Source organism: Lepidothrix coronata, unplaced genomic scaffold (assembly GCF_001604755.1).
Source record: "Lepidothrix coronata isolate B3197 unplaced genomic scaffold, Lepidothrix_coronata-1.0 Scaffold32, whole genome shotgun sequence".
In the NCBI taxonomy this organism is placed as follows: domain Eukaryota; kingdom Metazoa; phylum Chordata; class Aves; order Passeriformes; family Pipridae; genus Lepidothrix; species Lepidothrix coronata.
The window spans coordinates 5,925,679-5,942,026 of record NW_016690212.1 but is presented as its reverse complement, the minus strand read 5'-3'; the positions used below and the strand labels follow the sequence as shown (position 1 = coordinate 5,942,026).

Below are 16,348 nucleotides of genomic sequence, written 5' to 3'. Positions count from 1 at the left end.
AAGAAATTTGGGTCACTGAAGGAAATTATCTGTGCAGGTGACTAAAGCAAAGGAAGTGGCTCAATGTACCCAAGACATTTGTCACCATAGTTTCTTCAATGAGGGGGGTTTTTTTGTGTTCAGCTAACAAGATAATGGGGGATTTAAAAGAGAAAATACTCTTCCACGCTGAATTCAGAAGGGGGTTATTTTTCACTTTGGTATTTCTCTAGAGACATAGGAGTGAATTTTCATAGCAATTCTGAAGGAGATTGCTCATGTCTGTTCAGTTCTGCCGAGGGTAAGCCCAGTGCTATCTCACAAAATGGCTATTACAGCACTTGTCAGTCATCCGATAGCTTCGGCTAATTGTAAAACTGACTAAACAAAAGGAAAATTAAGAGGAAATCATCAGCAATGGTTCCTTTCAGCCAAAGCTAGGGCCTATTTAGCACAACATGTTTGGATGTCTTCTATCGAGTGGTCTGAATCCAAGCAGAGGATAAATAGACAACACAAAAGCACTACTGTCAATATACCAGCTGCCACCAGAACTGAATTAAAACATGATAAGGACAAAAATGATAAATGTCTTCAGACTGTCACACAGGGCCAAATGCAGTCATCGTTGTTCACACGGCTGAGCCAAAGAGGAGTCGGGATGTTTCTGGCGGGAAGGAGAAGGGATCGTCATCCTGCACAGATGCTCTGCAGAGCCCTCCAGATGCTGCTCCAGGGGACAGCCCAGAGAGACTGCTATTTCCTCCACAGAAATACATGGAGGTCAGTGAATCAGCTGCACTATTTATTTTTGTAAGATTATTTTTTGTCTATTGTGATCTCCTATTTACTGAGGTTAATAGAGAAGTAAATGTTATTTTCCTGAAGCACAGAAGCTTGGCAGGTAAGGACTAATCCAAAGTACCTTCGATAATTCTAATGATGATGATGATTAAATAATAATAATAATCTGTAGATTGAAATACATCAAAGCAAAAAATATTTTCATTATCTACATAATCAAATACATTATAAAATTTAATTCTGCAAGGCTCACACTGGTAACAATGGCAAATTGCCACTACAAAAAAAATGAAGGAAAAAAATAAGCCTGAAAAAATTGCATTTTATTTTCTAAAGGTGATAAACACTATCTGTGCTTTGTCTTCAATAACATCACCGAGACCCTTAGCCCATGGATTTTCTGAGTAAAACAGCTCTCATATAAATCCTAGTGACCTTGGTAGTTGAGGAAGAGAAGCAGAGGCTGCTGGTTAATGATTCAGTAACCTGATGTCTTAGGCTGAGGCAGGACATGACATGAAAATGCTTTTGAAGTCATTATGTCAAAAGTCTGTATCCAAATCAGTGACCCTTATTCATATGCTAATCAAAAGCAATCAATAGCATATTTTAAATAGTTTTCTCCATTACAGTCACTGAGGACTGTGAAATTAGCAGCATTAAAAACAGACTGTAAATAAACTAAGCCACATGGAAGTCCCTGGTATGTGTATTGCTCATACACCTCTTAAAAAACATGCCAGTATAAATCTAAAGTCACCACAGGTAATACATTACTCTGCAATTAAGTACAGCTGACGGTCTGGCGGATTTTAGAAGCTCAAGAAATTTGAAGTGAAGGCAGGGGTGATTACTCAACTAGAATATAAAGTTGGAAGAGGAAAGTGTGTTGAACAAGATTGGAGAAATTATTACTTTTGTTACTGGTTTAAGTGATTATACGATGAGATTGTCAACGAAATATTTATGCATGTAAAAGCAGAAAGTTTGGCATTTAATTTCCTTTTGGGGAAGATAGAAAATGGGGACAAAGTGGGTACTGGAAATGTAGATCACCCTAGTAACATTGCACCCTGAATTAGCGGGGTTTTGTCCTTACCAAAAAGTTCTGATTTGTTGAATACTAATAGTAATATTTCTTCAGTAATATTTTAACCATATTAAAACCAATAGATGCACACATTTATCCTTGCTATAAGGTTCCCTTAGAAAGATATTAGGGAGATTGATAACCTGCTGCCAGCTATTGTTAGTGATTGTAATAGATTAATTTTATTCACCTGGAACCCTGTAGATTTTATCCAGTATTGTAATCAACAGTAAACTTGGTCGTCTGATGGATGTTTACAGAAAATAAGTTGGAACAATGGAAGGTGCAATAGCAATAGACAGCAGAGAAGTGAGTGGATGATTTTAAAGATGCTAAGACACTTTAACTTTTGGTCAGCCCTGAAGTGGTCGGATAGTTGGATTAGATGATCACTGTAGGTTCCTTCCAACTGAAATAGTTCTATTCTATTCTACCCCAGAAGCAGCAGAAGAAAACTGCCAAACTTAATCCATGAGTAAAGGTCCAAATGCTCATGGTTCTAGACCAGCGAGCAAATCATAACATGAATGACCCATCTTTTGGATAATACCTATCAGGATTTTCCTGAGAAGACAGACAGAGTCCATCTGGCAAAATCACAAAGCACTCTCCCAGATTAAAGCCTACGACTAAAACCTCACTGAAAACTGTTTTTAATGAAGGTTTATGTGCTAGATCCATATTTTGCTTCATGTCAAGTCTTTTCTCTAGCAATAGCAGGGACTAAGCATATGATCCAAGCAGCAACGATGCCTAATGAATTTCCAGTGTCAAGGCCTATTACCCTTTAGGCGCTGAAGATCACCTTTGCTCATGCATCCTGAATCTTCATGTTTTCCATGCTCTGAGGAGCACCTGCCCTGGAGGCCAGGCTGACTGTGCTCAACACAGCACCTTCAGCTTCATCTTGGTGTTTGATGCAGAGGCACTGTGGGGGAAGGAAGGATTCAAAGTGCCTGCCAATGCTGAACTGCCCACGCAGAGCACGCACAGCCCACAACAAACACCACTGCCACCGGAGCATCTGCTTGGAGAGGACACCCAAGGAACAATGCATGAGCACAACAACTTGCACACCTCACACCTTGGCACTGCTCCCTTAAAGCCTTTCCTCTTTCCCTCATGGATTTCATGTATCTCTTTCTTCCTGTATTTAGCTCAGCTGCTAATCTCCCAGTCGTGTGAGTCACCTTCCATCACAGTGGCCTATGCGAATGACAGGTCACGTTCAACTTTGGAGATGTCCAAGGACGTAGCTAAGGGGAAAAGGCTGAGATTCAGAGTGAGAAATAGGGAATATTTCAGCTAATGAATCAGACTAACATTGTGTGGCAGCTGAGTCCAGAGGCTTTTGTGCAATATCCTGCAATTCCCAAGCTGTTGAATCAGATGTTCTGGTCTGAGAGAGCCCAAAGGCATTGCTTTAAATATCTCAATTAACAATGCCACTGAACAGTAAGGAAACTGCTAGACATGTCAGTATTTGGTCTTGAAGAAATGTAGTGAAGGATGATTAAGATATTTGAAGCAATTGAAATTTTCTGCACATTTGGACAGAGAGTGCATGAGTATCGCCCCAGCCCTGGACCAAAAGGCAAAGCCACCAGCGCTGAGTAAATGCTGCATGGGAGACAAGTTTCTCTCATTCAGAAAGGATATTGCACATTAATGTTGTCCTGCATGCTAAAAAGGCCTTACTAATTACCTTTTTATCCTAATTAAGCCTTCATCTTAAGTGCACCTTTTCACCTGCCTTGCCCTTTAAAGGGCAAAGCTACCAAATAGGTGATACATGAAGGAAACTACACAGAATATCAAATAATGAAAAATTCACTAGTGTGTTACCCTTCCTGACCACACAGTTTAGAAGGATCTAGCATTTCTGGTGAAACCAGGATCCTTTTTTTTTTGCTTCATTTCCTAGTTCTCATCTGCTTATATACCTGAAAATACAAAATTCCATCTCATAATTAGTGGTGAGAGAAATTAAAAGGTATGCACTTTAATGTGGACAAAACTATGTGACAAATTTAACATAAAGATACCCCCAAAAGGTTACAGCTTAAGCTATTCCATGGTTGATAGAAAGTGGTAAACATTCTTTAAGAAAAAAGGCAATTCCCTTGGATGAATCCCTAAATAGGGTTATGATTAAATCGGACATTTGGGAATAAGCTGGAAACTGGATTCTAAAGCCAAGTACTGCTGAGCTCAGCAGCAGTCTCCTGGCTCATGCCGGTTTTTATCAGTTACAAAACCAATCTGCACTGTATTTCAAGCTCAACACAGGAACATGGGGAAATAGGACACATTTTGAACTTCAGGCTGAAATTTGATTTGCTCAGGTGTGCATCCACCCCTCTCCTGCTCCATCACAAGGGTTTTACTGGTTTCTACTGGTATGGTTTAAAGTATTCTTAGCACGTATGCACGACAATCCTGTCATATAGACTATTTTCTGCTCAGCCTTTTCTTACCATATTTTTTATTTGACCTTCACCAGCTGATAGGAATTAAGGCTCCTACTGAAATCTTAACTCTAATTTTGAAGCTTCTGGGAGCCTGCACCCTTCTGCAGTTGGCCTGCATCAGCCACTAGTCACTGAGCTGTGACAGCGAACATATACCTACCAACCCATTCAGCTTACCCTGCTGTTAACCACTCTGGGTCACTGCAAGAATAATCCAAAGAAGAATTTTGTAAATTTTTTGTAAATTTTCATGAAAAGTGGAATTCCTCCATCATCGCAAACTTGCAGCACCTCTCCTCAGGCACTCCAAACATGGGAAGGCTTCTGCCAGCAAGGGACATGTCCCAGAGGATCAAGTGAACTGCTACCCTTCCACTAGCTGAATGAAACTGCGGGGCAGCAGCCAGCTGGTTTTCATTTGAGGTGCCCAATATTTATGCAATAACTCAGTTAAGGATTGGATAAATTTTTCTGGCTTTCTAAAGCCAGTAATTCAAAATAAAAGGATCTATACCAGTCCTTATTTCTATTAACATTGCAGTCATTTGCAGATAATGATGATTTCAAATACCCAAAGGAACAACTTCAGGTAAAAACCAAATTTAAATGATATATTTCTAAGCCTTCCATGATTTTGATTTCCAATCTATTAAAAAAACCAACCTGCTTGCCAAGCTACCTGATAGTTCTCATTTCCAACTGAGATTTCCAGAGTTTAATCACATGTCTGCTGAGATACTTCCGTAGAATTACTTTTTTTAAAAATAGGAATATGATTTGGAAACACATACCCAGGAGTCTACTGAGGAAGCAGGTTACATTTCCTGCTTGCTTTTTTATTGAACCATTTATATCATAAGAACATTTTTCCTTCACATTTTGAACACTGAGATATGAGTTAACATACTGTGTTCTGAATTTGCCCTCAGCCCAAACCACAACTTCTACCAGAATTTATAGCCACAACTGCACAGTGAAATGCTCAATAACTCACAGTGTTCTAACTAATACAGCATTCAACCATGCCATTGATAATATGAACTTAATAGCATTTAGTTTCAGTCTGCCTCACCTATTCTCTTTGTACAAATGTGTTAAAAACAGCACTACCTAGGTGTAACTTGGAATATATCGGGAGGGTTAAGTGTTAAAAACCTTCCTTTTTTAGAAACAATAATCACACTTCAGAGAAAGAGCGAGAGATTATATTGTTAAATGTCAGGTTATAAAATAAGTGAAAAAAACAAAACTGAAACATGACTGTGTCTCTCACCATCAGAGTATCCACTGAAGTTTCTGGTTTCCAAAATTTAGATAAGGAGCTCCAGATCAGGAGATGAATAAATAAACTGCAGTTTTTAAAAGATATTTTAAATCCCTCATGTCAAATGGAACATCAACCAGAAAGGTAAACCTGAAATTTAGGCCCTTTTTCCTTTGCAGAAATTACTTTTTGCACTTTCTCAGGAGAAAGAATTATCTAAACTTACCAAGGGAAAACTGAAGGACAGATGCAGTAGTTGTGTTAAGGCCAGTGGTGGTCTATGGGAAGAGAAGCAAACAGTTTTGTTAGATCAGGAAAACAATACATTCATCTCTTGTTTTTCTTTGAAAGCATAGAAAATCTCTAGCCATCTACATCTCCAGTGCATAGAATTGTTAATTGCCAGCCTTTTCAGGTTGAGTGATCATGGAAATTTTTGTTATGTCATTTTGATTATTGATATCTCATCAAAGCTGGATTTTTTTTTTCCATTGTACTGATGTCTACCAAAAAAAAAGCACATTTATGTGCAACACTGGTGTTTGACCACTGTTTAGAAGACTGAAAAAATAAACTCTCTGGTTTATGGTCAGTTTAGTGTAAATTTGTATATATACAGAACGGTTTTCACTTCTCCCAGCACAGAACAAGAACCAAAAATAACCATTAGTAAATAATAAAAATAACATTAGGTAAACCTAAAATAATGAAATATTAAGAGGAAATAACAGAATTTCAACCTTCAACACCAAAGCAAACAAAACCTTGGTGATACCACGTAATATGTACAATGAAATATTGTAGTAGCATCTACACACTGCTCACATCCAAACAAGACCTAGAAAACGACAGAAAACACCAAGCAGCTGCCTCTGTACTCAGCACAACACCCTCCTCTGAGGCCTCTCTTCCTTCCTTCTTTCAATGCCTCCATATTTCAATAGTTCAAATTAGAACTGTTTTCCTGAAAATGCTATAAAATAAAATACACTAGTGTGTTGTGAAGGCCACCTAGTTATTTTCAATTTATTTTGAAAGTTGGACTTTATGATACTGCTACATAAAAAGCAAGGCATGCCATGGTGGTGGTGTGTGAGCCTAGTTGAGTTATTCATTAAATGATGCCTTTGAAAATAATGGATGGAGACCTGCATGAGTTGGCATGAGTTTATGGCGTGTTTTGTTTCTTTTCTACATACATATTACATACAGAGAGGATCTTCTTATAAATATTAAGGAATGGGATCTTCACCGAAATGCACTGAAGATTAGGTGATAACAAGATTAAATGTCCTAACAGGCAATTTTAGTTTTTAAACAAGAATAGGGAAGCTGCATTTACACAACCCCTTTAAAAATACAGTCACATTCTCATTTAAGTCATTCTGTCAGGATCGATTCAGTATTAGGTATCACACTTATCGTGCCAAATAATAAAATGCTTTCTGATTTGAGTTATGAGAACCTATTATGTTAGTTTACATTCAATTAATTATGTTGTGAAAGTTATAATTTGCAAACAAAACCTTTATCAAGGTTCAGTGGCTCATATCACCAAGAAATTAAATATATCAGTCATTGCAGAAGAGGTGTTCATGTAGACTTAGAAGAGACTATGTTGTGAATCATTTCAGCAACGCTTTGGAAAAAAAAGTCTTGGACTTACTAAAAACTTTTTTCAAAATTCTGAAAAGGACTACAAAGTTCAGACACTGCAGAGAAACTAGTAGCCTTTAGCAGATATTTTCCTTTGCTTGCAACAGCTCTGATGCCATACATCTTTCCAGGATTTTTCCAGTAGTAAATTCTCACCAACAGAGACAGTCGGTAACAAAAAACCCTCTGCCTGCAGTAACAGGCAGCTGTTGGGAGTCAGGAGAAGAGAAGGAGGTCAAGGAAGCAAACCAGCAGCTGTCAGAGCTGTTGATATAATATATTTTGCAAATACAACTCTTCTGGACTAAGTATTTTAAAGCAGTAATCCATGTATTAGGAGCCATTCACAATAACAGAGATTTCAAGAGCCATTTCGAGCAGAGACAGAATAGGATTAATGAAATTCATGGAGAAATAAAACAGTTTGTAAAATTTGTGGTAGGAAGACATATGTTGTGAAATTGCCGAAACAACTACAAATCAGAAACAGGTTGCTTCTAAGACAATAGGGATTTAAATGTATGTCCATACTCAAAAATAAAACTAGATAAGACTTCTGGCCTGAACTCTGTCTTGTGCTCATCCATAATGTTAAGCCATTAGCACATTCCTTCAGAAGGATTTGATTTTTCTGCAACACTGCCATAATATTTATAAATACTTTCATTATTTGGCTGCTAGCTGCTTATAAGCATGATGATTTTTTTCAGCTGATTATTTAATCACACCACTTTGATATCATAACAAATTTTTTCCAAGTTCCTCATGCCATGGTAGTGCTATTTACCCCATGGCAATACGACAAATACAGTCCAACACTGGATTTTGAAGTCAATTCCCAATTACTAAGGATAGTCTAAATTGCATATCAGCAGGGAGAAGACAGTTAATGGTCAAATCTCTCAGAGCTGTGCCCCTGGGTTTGCTAAATGTCATAAATACATTGTTTTTCAAGTAGTGTTACCTATGCTCAACACTACAACTAAAAATGAATTAAAAAAATGGGAAAAATATCCCGGTGGTGTGACTTAATTTCTGCAGAGGACATATAACAATGCATCTCTTCTCAAGGCGGTTAGAGAAGCGTAGTATATTTAAACAGGATGCAAAGTAGCAGAGAGTCAATTAAGCATCCCTGACAGGATTCCCTGGCTGGAGCTGGCTGAGAGAGAAATTCTCCTTTATCTGTAAAACCTCTAAATTAATTTTATATGTGTTTATCATTCACCACAGTAGCAATATGTACATTGCATTTTTGGAATTCTGGTCTCAGTTAAGGATGTAAAATTAAACCTGTGAAAAGGATTGTCAGTGTCTGAAATTAAGAGAAGATGCCTGGCCAAAACCACTTCTGCTTTATGGCCCTTGTCCATGTTTGCTCTTCAAATAGCTCTAATCATCCTCTCCCTCCACTCAGAAGTCTGTTGAAAACATGAAAATTACTTTGAATTACACAGGCTTTGATCTGGCCTTTTAATTTTTCAGTTCTTTCCAAAGCTCCCACTTTATGTACACCATTGCAGCTATCTGCCCAGTGTCAGCGTGTGGGCATTGGTTATATGTACTGCAATTCATTTTCCACACACACCCAGATGACCCCAAGTTAATGCAAATTGCACCACGTTGTTTCTTATAGCAATTTTATGACCAAACTAACCCCTAACAAAATGAATTCTGTCCCGTTCATCATGACTCAATCTGTTACATACACTTTCCTGAGACTGGCAGGTGCTTGCTCCAGGCTGCATTTAAATCTGTAGGATTCATTGATCACAAGTGATGTTTTACAACCAAATTAACATTTGTCAACAGCGACATGAAAAAACGGGACATGACTAATAAAATAATAGAAGAAAAATGACCTCTGTCTCTATTTCATTGTTGGAAATAAAAAGAGAATGATGCCTTTGACAACACAGTTCTATTTCCTTGACTTTTCAGCATTTCAGGGATACTTTAAATAACTTGGATACACACCAGATCAAGACGCTGTCCCTTGCAAACTGTTGCAATAATCTTTGGTTAGCACCTATGGTTTTAAATGCTGGGAAGTCCCTGGGTACACTTCTATGGGCCTATCACCTTGCTTAAGAGCCTCTTTGCTGAACTCCTCAAGCACACCAACATTTCTGCAGCCCCAGCCCTGGCAGGTGAGCCAGCCTTCACTTACCAGTTCTCTGGGACCATATGGCTCGCAGAAAGTGACAGCGTTGCCGTGCATTATCACCCCGCAGTGCTCTCCAACCTCACAGTTACTGCACTCAGACCTGCGGGAAGAGCACACCATGTTCAAAAGGAAATCAGAAGCTGTACGTTCGAGACTGCACCAGGTCTGTAAACTGTAGAATCAGACTGCTTTATCTTGGTGCTCAAATTGGACTACTTGTTATCACAGTGGTAAGCATAAAGGTTGAGCAAGTGTACGTATGGTGTCCTAGAGCTGCCTGTTGTGAAAGGCCCTTGTGAGTAAGTACTTGCGCTCTGCAAATTGTTTCCCCTTGATGCCTTAAGCCCTTAATTTTTTTTTTTATTTTTCTAATATTGGTAAGCCTTATAAGTTTTATAAGTAGATTTTAAAAGCAGCAACCCTCCCTCCTTTGTCCCTTGTCCCTTTCCTTTTCACTGTAGCACCCTTGTTTACACATTCCTTAGCCCTCTTACCCCAGTCTATGCTCCCTATATCACCCCTACTCCCGAATCCAGTAGAAATGTTTAGTCTTTTGTCAAGGCAAGGCCTAGATTGTTGGCAGAACAGCATATCAGGGCCTAAACCACAGAACACGGTCAAGAACTGGGTGACTATGTACCCTTTGTGCTCTGATGAAGATGAAAATGGGATAAACAGAGGGTCCCGAAACACACCCCAGACCCATTTTCAGGGGGTGGACCCAGGGTGGACCAGATTAAAGGCCACAGGGTGGACACATCTGGGATTGGATGGATGGTGTTATAAAATGTAGCCTCTCAGGCACAGCTGGCGCACGTCTTGTAACATCTTAGCCTTGGCATAATAAACCCTTTCTTATCTCACCCCTAATTAACTGCTCTGGAGATTTTTTCAGCACCTAACTCCCACAACAACACCCTCTAAAAAAGGGTGTCCCTGCTCATCGAATGGAAAACATCTCACCAAGGGCAACCAAGTTGAACTTTTACATGTATAACTTACCCTGAAGTTACTCTTCTTACAAAATCCTCGCTGCACATTTTATATACCATACATAAAACCACCATTGTGGAGTTACCATAGGGAACAGCTGAGGACAAGGGATTGGAATTAGCTCCTCTTCTGGTCCTGCTCCTGCAGGGTTATTTGTCCAAAGGGCCAGGAGGTTTGAGGCTGCAGACCCTCCCCAAAAATGTGCACCAAGAGGCTCCTACCGCTCAGCTGCTGTAACATGGGATTTGCTGTTGCTTCTATTTGTATTTGTCATATCCCATATTCCTACTAACAGAGTTACCACTCTGCTCACCTTTTAGGGAAAAAACTATGAAGAAATTCTCAAAGAGGCTGGTAAGTGCTGCAGAAGCAACTAATTGCAACTGTCCTGATATTTCTTAATTTAATATGAAGGACTTTGCGGGCAGCCTGACTGCAGAACACATGGAAAGGGCTGTCTCCCTCACCTCTGAGGATCAGAGCATTGGATCTTGGCATGAGAAGCAGACTTTCAAAAAATATTTGAGATACTCCTGGCCCCCAACAAGCTGCCTGAGATGGTACTGACCAGCATTGCCTTCAGGCATTCAAAGCTCAGCTTAATCATCAAAACTACACGCAAACATTTACTCCAGCAACAGCTTCGTTATAAACAAAGGTGAGCTCACACCAAACCCTATTTCTTGCTGAATTTTTTCTGTAATTCGATAACTGATATTTTGTAAAGTTTCAATTGCAATGGACTTACACAAGGGGTGCTTAGGCAGTTTTTTCTTTGGCTTCTCTCATACAAAGTGGCCACCCTTTCTGGTGTATAATGTCTCCAAAAGTACACATTCCCGTAACCATAGTCCAGATGTAGTTTAAGAGTGTGAAAAGGTTTGATTTTCTTCTGTCTTTTCATTCTTTGGCTAATTTCTGGACAGCAGATCTTACAGAAAATTGGATGGAAAGGAATAAATCCCAAGGAGATAGGGTCTTGCTGTCAACATATATGATAGAGATTTCAGTGATCATAGTAGAACATAGATAATTGATACATACTATCAACGTACAGTTGATTTCTACACAAATTTCCTTGGATCTGTGTTTTTTCCGACCCTTTTCTTAATTTATGTTGCTTGTCTGTCTTTTCGTTAGTAAGTGTTCTGTTAAACCTCTGCAAGTCTTTCTGTAAACTCCTTGGAGCAGGATTTTTCTGTTCCTGAGTATCTGAAAATCATCACCCCACCATGGTCCTGGACAGGGCAAATGAAATCTTCACCTGCATTGTTAGGAAGAAGCTGGTAGCGTTGTCAGCTACCCCATGGGGCTGAGAGAGCTTTTCCCTACAGGGGCCACGTAATCAAAAGGATGGGCTGCTGCAAACCCAGGTGCTGATCAAACCCAGGCAGCGATTAGAAATCACTAGTATGGGTACCTTTGGGCAGAATGGGTTAACTCTGGCCAGCGTACAATAACCCGAACAACACTCTGCAGGTCTCTGAGTGCTAAGGTTTGCTGAGTGACAGATGTTAGGTTTTCAGATGCATAGATGTGGTGAATAATTGGTTGCACATTTTATTTTGGGTCTCTTCAGTTGGTCCTGGGTGAGTTCAGCATAGGCCTGGCTTCCTTATGCTCAGGTCCATTAAAGAAGTCAAAGATGAATGTCTTGTTCCCAATTTCCAAATCCCTACCTTATGCTGAGATTCTATTAAAGGTCACTTTCAACTCCACTTCCAGAAACAAAGTCAAAGATATAAAAAAATCTTTGAGGTTTTTTACCTGTATGAGCATGTCACAGAGTTCACAGAGGACGTGTTTGCTGCTATCTAAATCTTACTTGAGCCCTAAACTCTGATAACTGAAGAACAGAGGGACAGGAACTAGAAGAATACCTGGAATTCTGTAGGATTATGGCTGTTTGTGAAAATTATTTTCATTGTCTGCCCCCACATTTTTGAGTACATTGGAACATCTGCCTGGACTCCCGGTATGTGCAGGGAGAAACAGATATGGCAGGAAAACTTTGCCGTGAATACTATGTAGGGATCACTTAGTGCCTTGTGAAATGTCAGGATACATAATCCAAGAAATATTTTAATTTTTTAATTCTCATATTTCAATGAATAAATAGTGATTCAGTTGTTCACCTGTTCTACTCCTGTAATGTGGTCTATGAAATATTGTCTGGAAATCCAGAAACATTATCCTGATAATGCAGCAGTTTCATAATCACTCATCTTTTCTAGGATAACTCCTCTCATAAGAAATCGGATGAATGTTGATAATCCTGATTCAAACCTTTGTGCTCTCTTTGAAATGCATTACCTTTGACAATAAACTGCTCATTAGCTTGACAAGAATGCATGAAGAGCAAGATAATTGATCTGCTGTTCCTCAGATCATCGTCATAGTACTACGTGTTTAGAAACGATCCAATTTGCTCCTCTCCTGGTGAAGACAGGAAGGTTAATTTCTTTTCCATTTATACAAACAGGAGACAGTATTAATTGCCCTGGCTGGGTGCAGCTTTCTACATTATCTTTCACACCTGCCTGGTCTAAAATCTTAGCACATTAAAATCAGTTCGGCTTTCTTTTCACAGCTGGTACTCGCTGCCACTGCTGACATGTGTCGCATTTATGGAGATGACTTCTCTGCAGACCTGCTATCGCTCTCATCTCTGACTTAGAGAGTCCCACCTCTCTCTGCTATTGTTTTTCACTTTGCTGAAGGGGAAACATCTGTCTCCCCATCCCTATTTTTCATCTTGTTTCCCTCTACAATACCTGAGTTTGTGGATGTTATATTGACTGATGTCTTTTGTGATGTCTGAACTATAAAGAAGATAAACATCTCAAACTGCCAAGAGATTTTTAAACATAAATCTTTCTGAAGTTTAATCCCACAGTTTTAGTGCAATTTGGAAACCACTTTAGGACCTCTCTCTGCTGTCACAAAGCTTTCCTCCACCTCTTTGCCACTGGAAATATCACTGTACCTGTACATTTCTCATACACTATGAAGAAGTGATGACCAAGAGAATCTCTGTTTCTTATTGATTGATTTTACATGTTCAGCTATTCTTTATGTCATCTTTGACAAGCGTGTCTTCTGTAAGTGATTGCTGTTTGGCATGCTGATAGGCTTTGAGAGATGACATCGAGTTGGGAAGGAGAGTTTAGCTAGCAACAAGTTTCTGTACAGGCTCTTTTTCTTTTAAATGTACTGAATCCCCTGTTTTCTACAGTACTACTATTAAAACTGTTTATACAGAAACATACATTAATGTCAGCATCTACTCTGTACTAATTTATGCAACTTTTTAACATTAAATTACTTATCATAGGATTAAACAGTATTTTTTCTAGATTTGATCTTTTTTGATCTAGTTTAGCTCTTATATAGCATCTTTTTTATACTCTCCACTGTAGTTTTATGAGGCTACATGGAGGCAAGATGGTCACAGGAACAGGTTCTCAATGACCTAGACAGTCTTTCTGATACCACTCATACTGGACCTCTTCTCATCCAGCCATTCCCTGACCCTTCCCTGGCAAGTGGTACATGGTTCAGATTCCCTTTCCCTACAGAGGAAATCCATTACTTCCACAGCTTCTGAGCTTTCTGATCAAACACTGTCCTGTCAGTTTTCAGCAAGTCTCATGGACTACCAATCACCTGTACTATTGGACTACTCATTGAAAAATGCACTAAACATTACTGTCTAATTAGTTCCACAAGTCAGCAGTGACACACTGAGCATTGACATTGGTGCTACATTTACCATGGATTGGGAATCACTTACCTACCTTAACTTCCATAGCTAACACATGTCAGACATAAAATAAATTGGACATTTATGAATGTGTGAAGTCTATTTGTTTCACAAAACAAGAGATCTTTGTAAATTTAATGGCAAGTAAGACCCAAGAAGTAAGAAAATCTTTGCTTAAGTAAGCAGACTTCTGCTTATGGGTTGGGGACTTTGAAATCAATCATAGTCTGACATGCTTGCACACTGGGAGGAAATAATATAAAAATTAGTTGGACAAACCACACAAGAAAATCCTCATAGTGGTTGAATCCCCAGAAAATGAGAAAGATAAGGCATGCTCCCATGAGGCATGCTGCATTCTCAGCACAGAAATCTTCCTCCTTCCTTCTCCTTATGTGTTGTCTCCTGCCTTCACTTCTTCCTGTCCCTTTCCCACTTTAGCAGATTCTCCTTCTTTCTTTCAGTCACCAAACTTTGATTTAGGTCAGGAATTCATTCCCAGGCGCTGTGATTTTTCTGTTTATGAAGAACCCTATCCCAACCTTCCCGTTCTCTTCCCTCTGCAGCTCCAGAAACACTCATACACACTCCTTCCCTGTTCCTGAGCCTCCGAAGAAACAGATGGTTGCTGGGAAAGATGTGTCTTTTAATGTATTTGAAAGAGCAGAATTCCATATAAACCAGGCAATCACTCTGGAAATCATACAGTGCCCTTGTGTAAAATAGTTATTTGATGTGAGGCCTCTCCCAGCAACGGAGCGACACACAGGCTCTGCTGGGACTCATAAAATCAGACACACACAGAAGCAATAAAATGCTTTGCTCATGCACTTGGATGGTACATGTCTGCCAGAGCTGCACATGCCAGACGGGGGATCAGGAGGAGCGGGAAAATATTAATCATTTCCAAGCCAGTGTTATGTAGGATTTGTGAACAGAAAAGATCATAGGAAAATACAAATACTTCTCTTTTCATCTTTACACAAATAATGGTTTCAGAAATTATTAGAGTGGCTTAGTCTAAGTGGCCCCTGGTGGCACGGCCCCGGTGGGGTATCTGCGCACACGAGGCAGCTGCTGCCGCGCGCTCCAATCATGGCAGGCCAGGACCAAGCAGGGCTGGAAACAGTGCTCCAGCACTTACCACAATTGTCTGTGGTAAAGATGGGATTTTAGCAGCTGCCAGGGGAAAAAATGCAATTTTAGGATAGATGGCGACAACTGTTAATAATTCCTGATTTAACTCCCACTAGACAATCAAATGAGAACGGGCTTTCTGCCACCAAGCAGGTCCTCACTGGAGGCAGAGCTACTGTACGAATCCTTTATGCTGAAAAGCTCATGGCACCTCATTACGGATTTCTTTTATTTGTGCTCAACTTGTATTTAACATTGCTGAAAATGCCAGTTTTCTGCTATTATTACAGGAAAACCTGTTTCAGGATTGCAGTGAGTTTTGGGACTCTCTCTCACAGCACCCACCTCTCTGCTCTGACTCACTAACCAAGGTGGGGAAAGTTTATTCCAGAGGGACCAAATCAAAATACTGGGGACTAAAGCAGCAGAAGTCTGGGGGCTCTTTTAGTCTGAAATTTCTCTGTTGAGACTTTCATAAAGCAAGGACGAATTTAAAGTTCAGAGCAATGGATAAATAAATTATAGAGGCTCCCAACAGACAAGTCCTCTGTGAGTTATGAGACATCTGTGGGGAAATAATGCCTCTTCTCATTTTTTTCCACTCAAGTCCATTTAACACACTGCTGCTAAAGCTATCTACCTTGGCAGCTATTCTGTAACCCATTAAGAGTCCTTGATCTATTCATACCCATAAAGAAAGAGGGTTTTTCATGGTATAGTATTGTAGGTCCTTAATGCCTCTGTCCAGAAAAGCATTTTTAAAGAGTTCATACAGAAGGAACAAAAGGAGCAAAAATTGTAGACACAAATTAAAAGTTATTAGAATCAGTGTGTGCAAAATAAAAATATCCATAAAATTCCATAAAACACAGCATTTTTACATGAGATGGTTAAACTGTGAAAGACCTGAACAGATGGAAAGCTGTGACAGCCCTTAATAAAAAGGAAAATGAAGTCAGATTTCACAGAACATATGTATTCTTAACTAACAAATGCAGGTAACTGCTAAAATGCCCATCAAGAA

At 39.4% G+C, this 16,348-nt stretch overlaps 1 protein-coding gene across 2 annotated transcripts in view; it reads right to left on the bottom strand.

The window, feature by feature from the left end:
- Positions 1 to 16,348, bottom strand: part of RELN (reelin) — a 280,189-nt gene that overhangs the window by 138,361 nt on the left and 125,480 nt on the right. For both annotated transcript variants that reach the window (XM_017811391.1, XM_017811392.1), the window contains exons 7-8: positions 9,435 to 9,531; positions 5,835 to 5,886 (exon numbers count right to left, since the gene is read on the bottom strand). In XM_017811391.1, the coding sequence (XP_017666880.1) occupies positions 5,835 to 5,886; positions 9,435 to 9,531 (149 nt within the window). The remainder of the gene's footprint in view (positions 1 to 5,834; positions 5,887 to 9,434; positions 9,532 to 16,348) is intronic.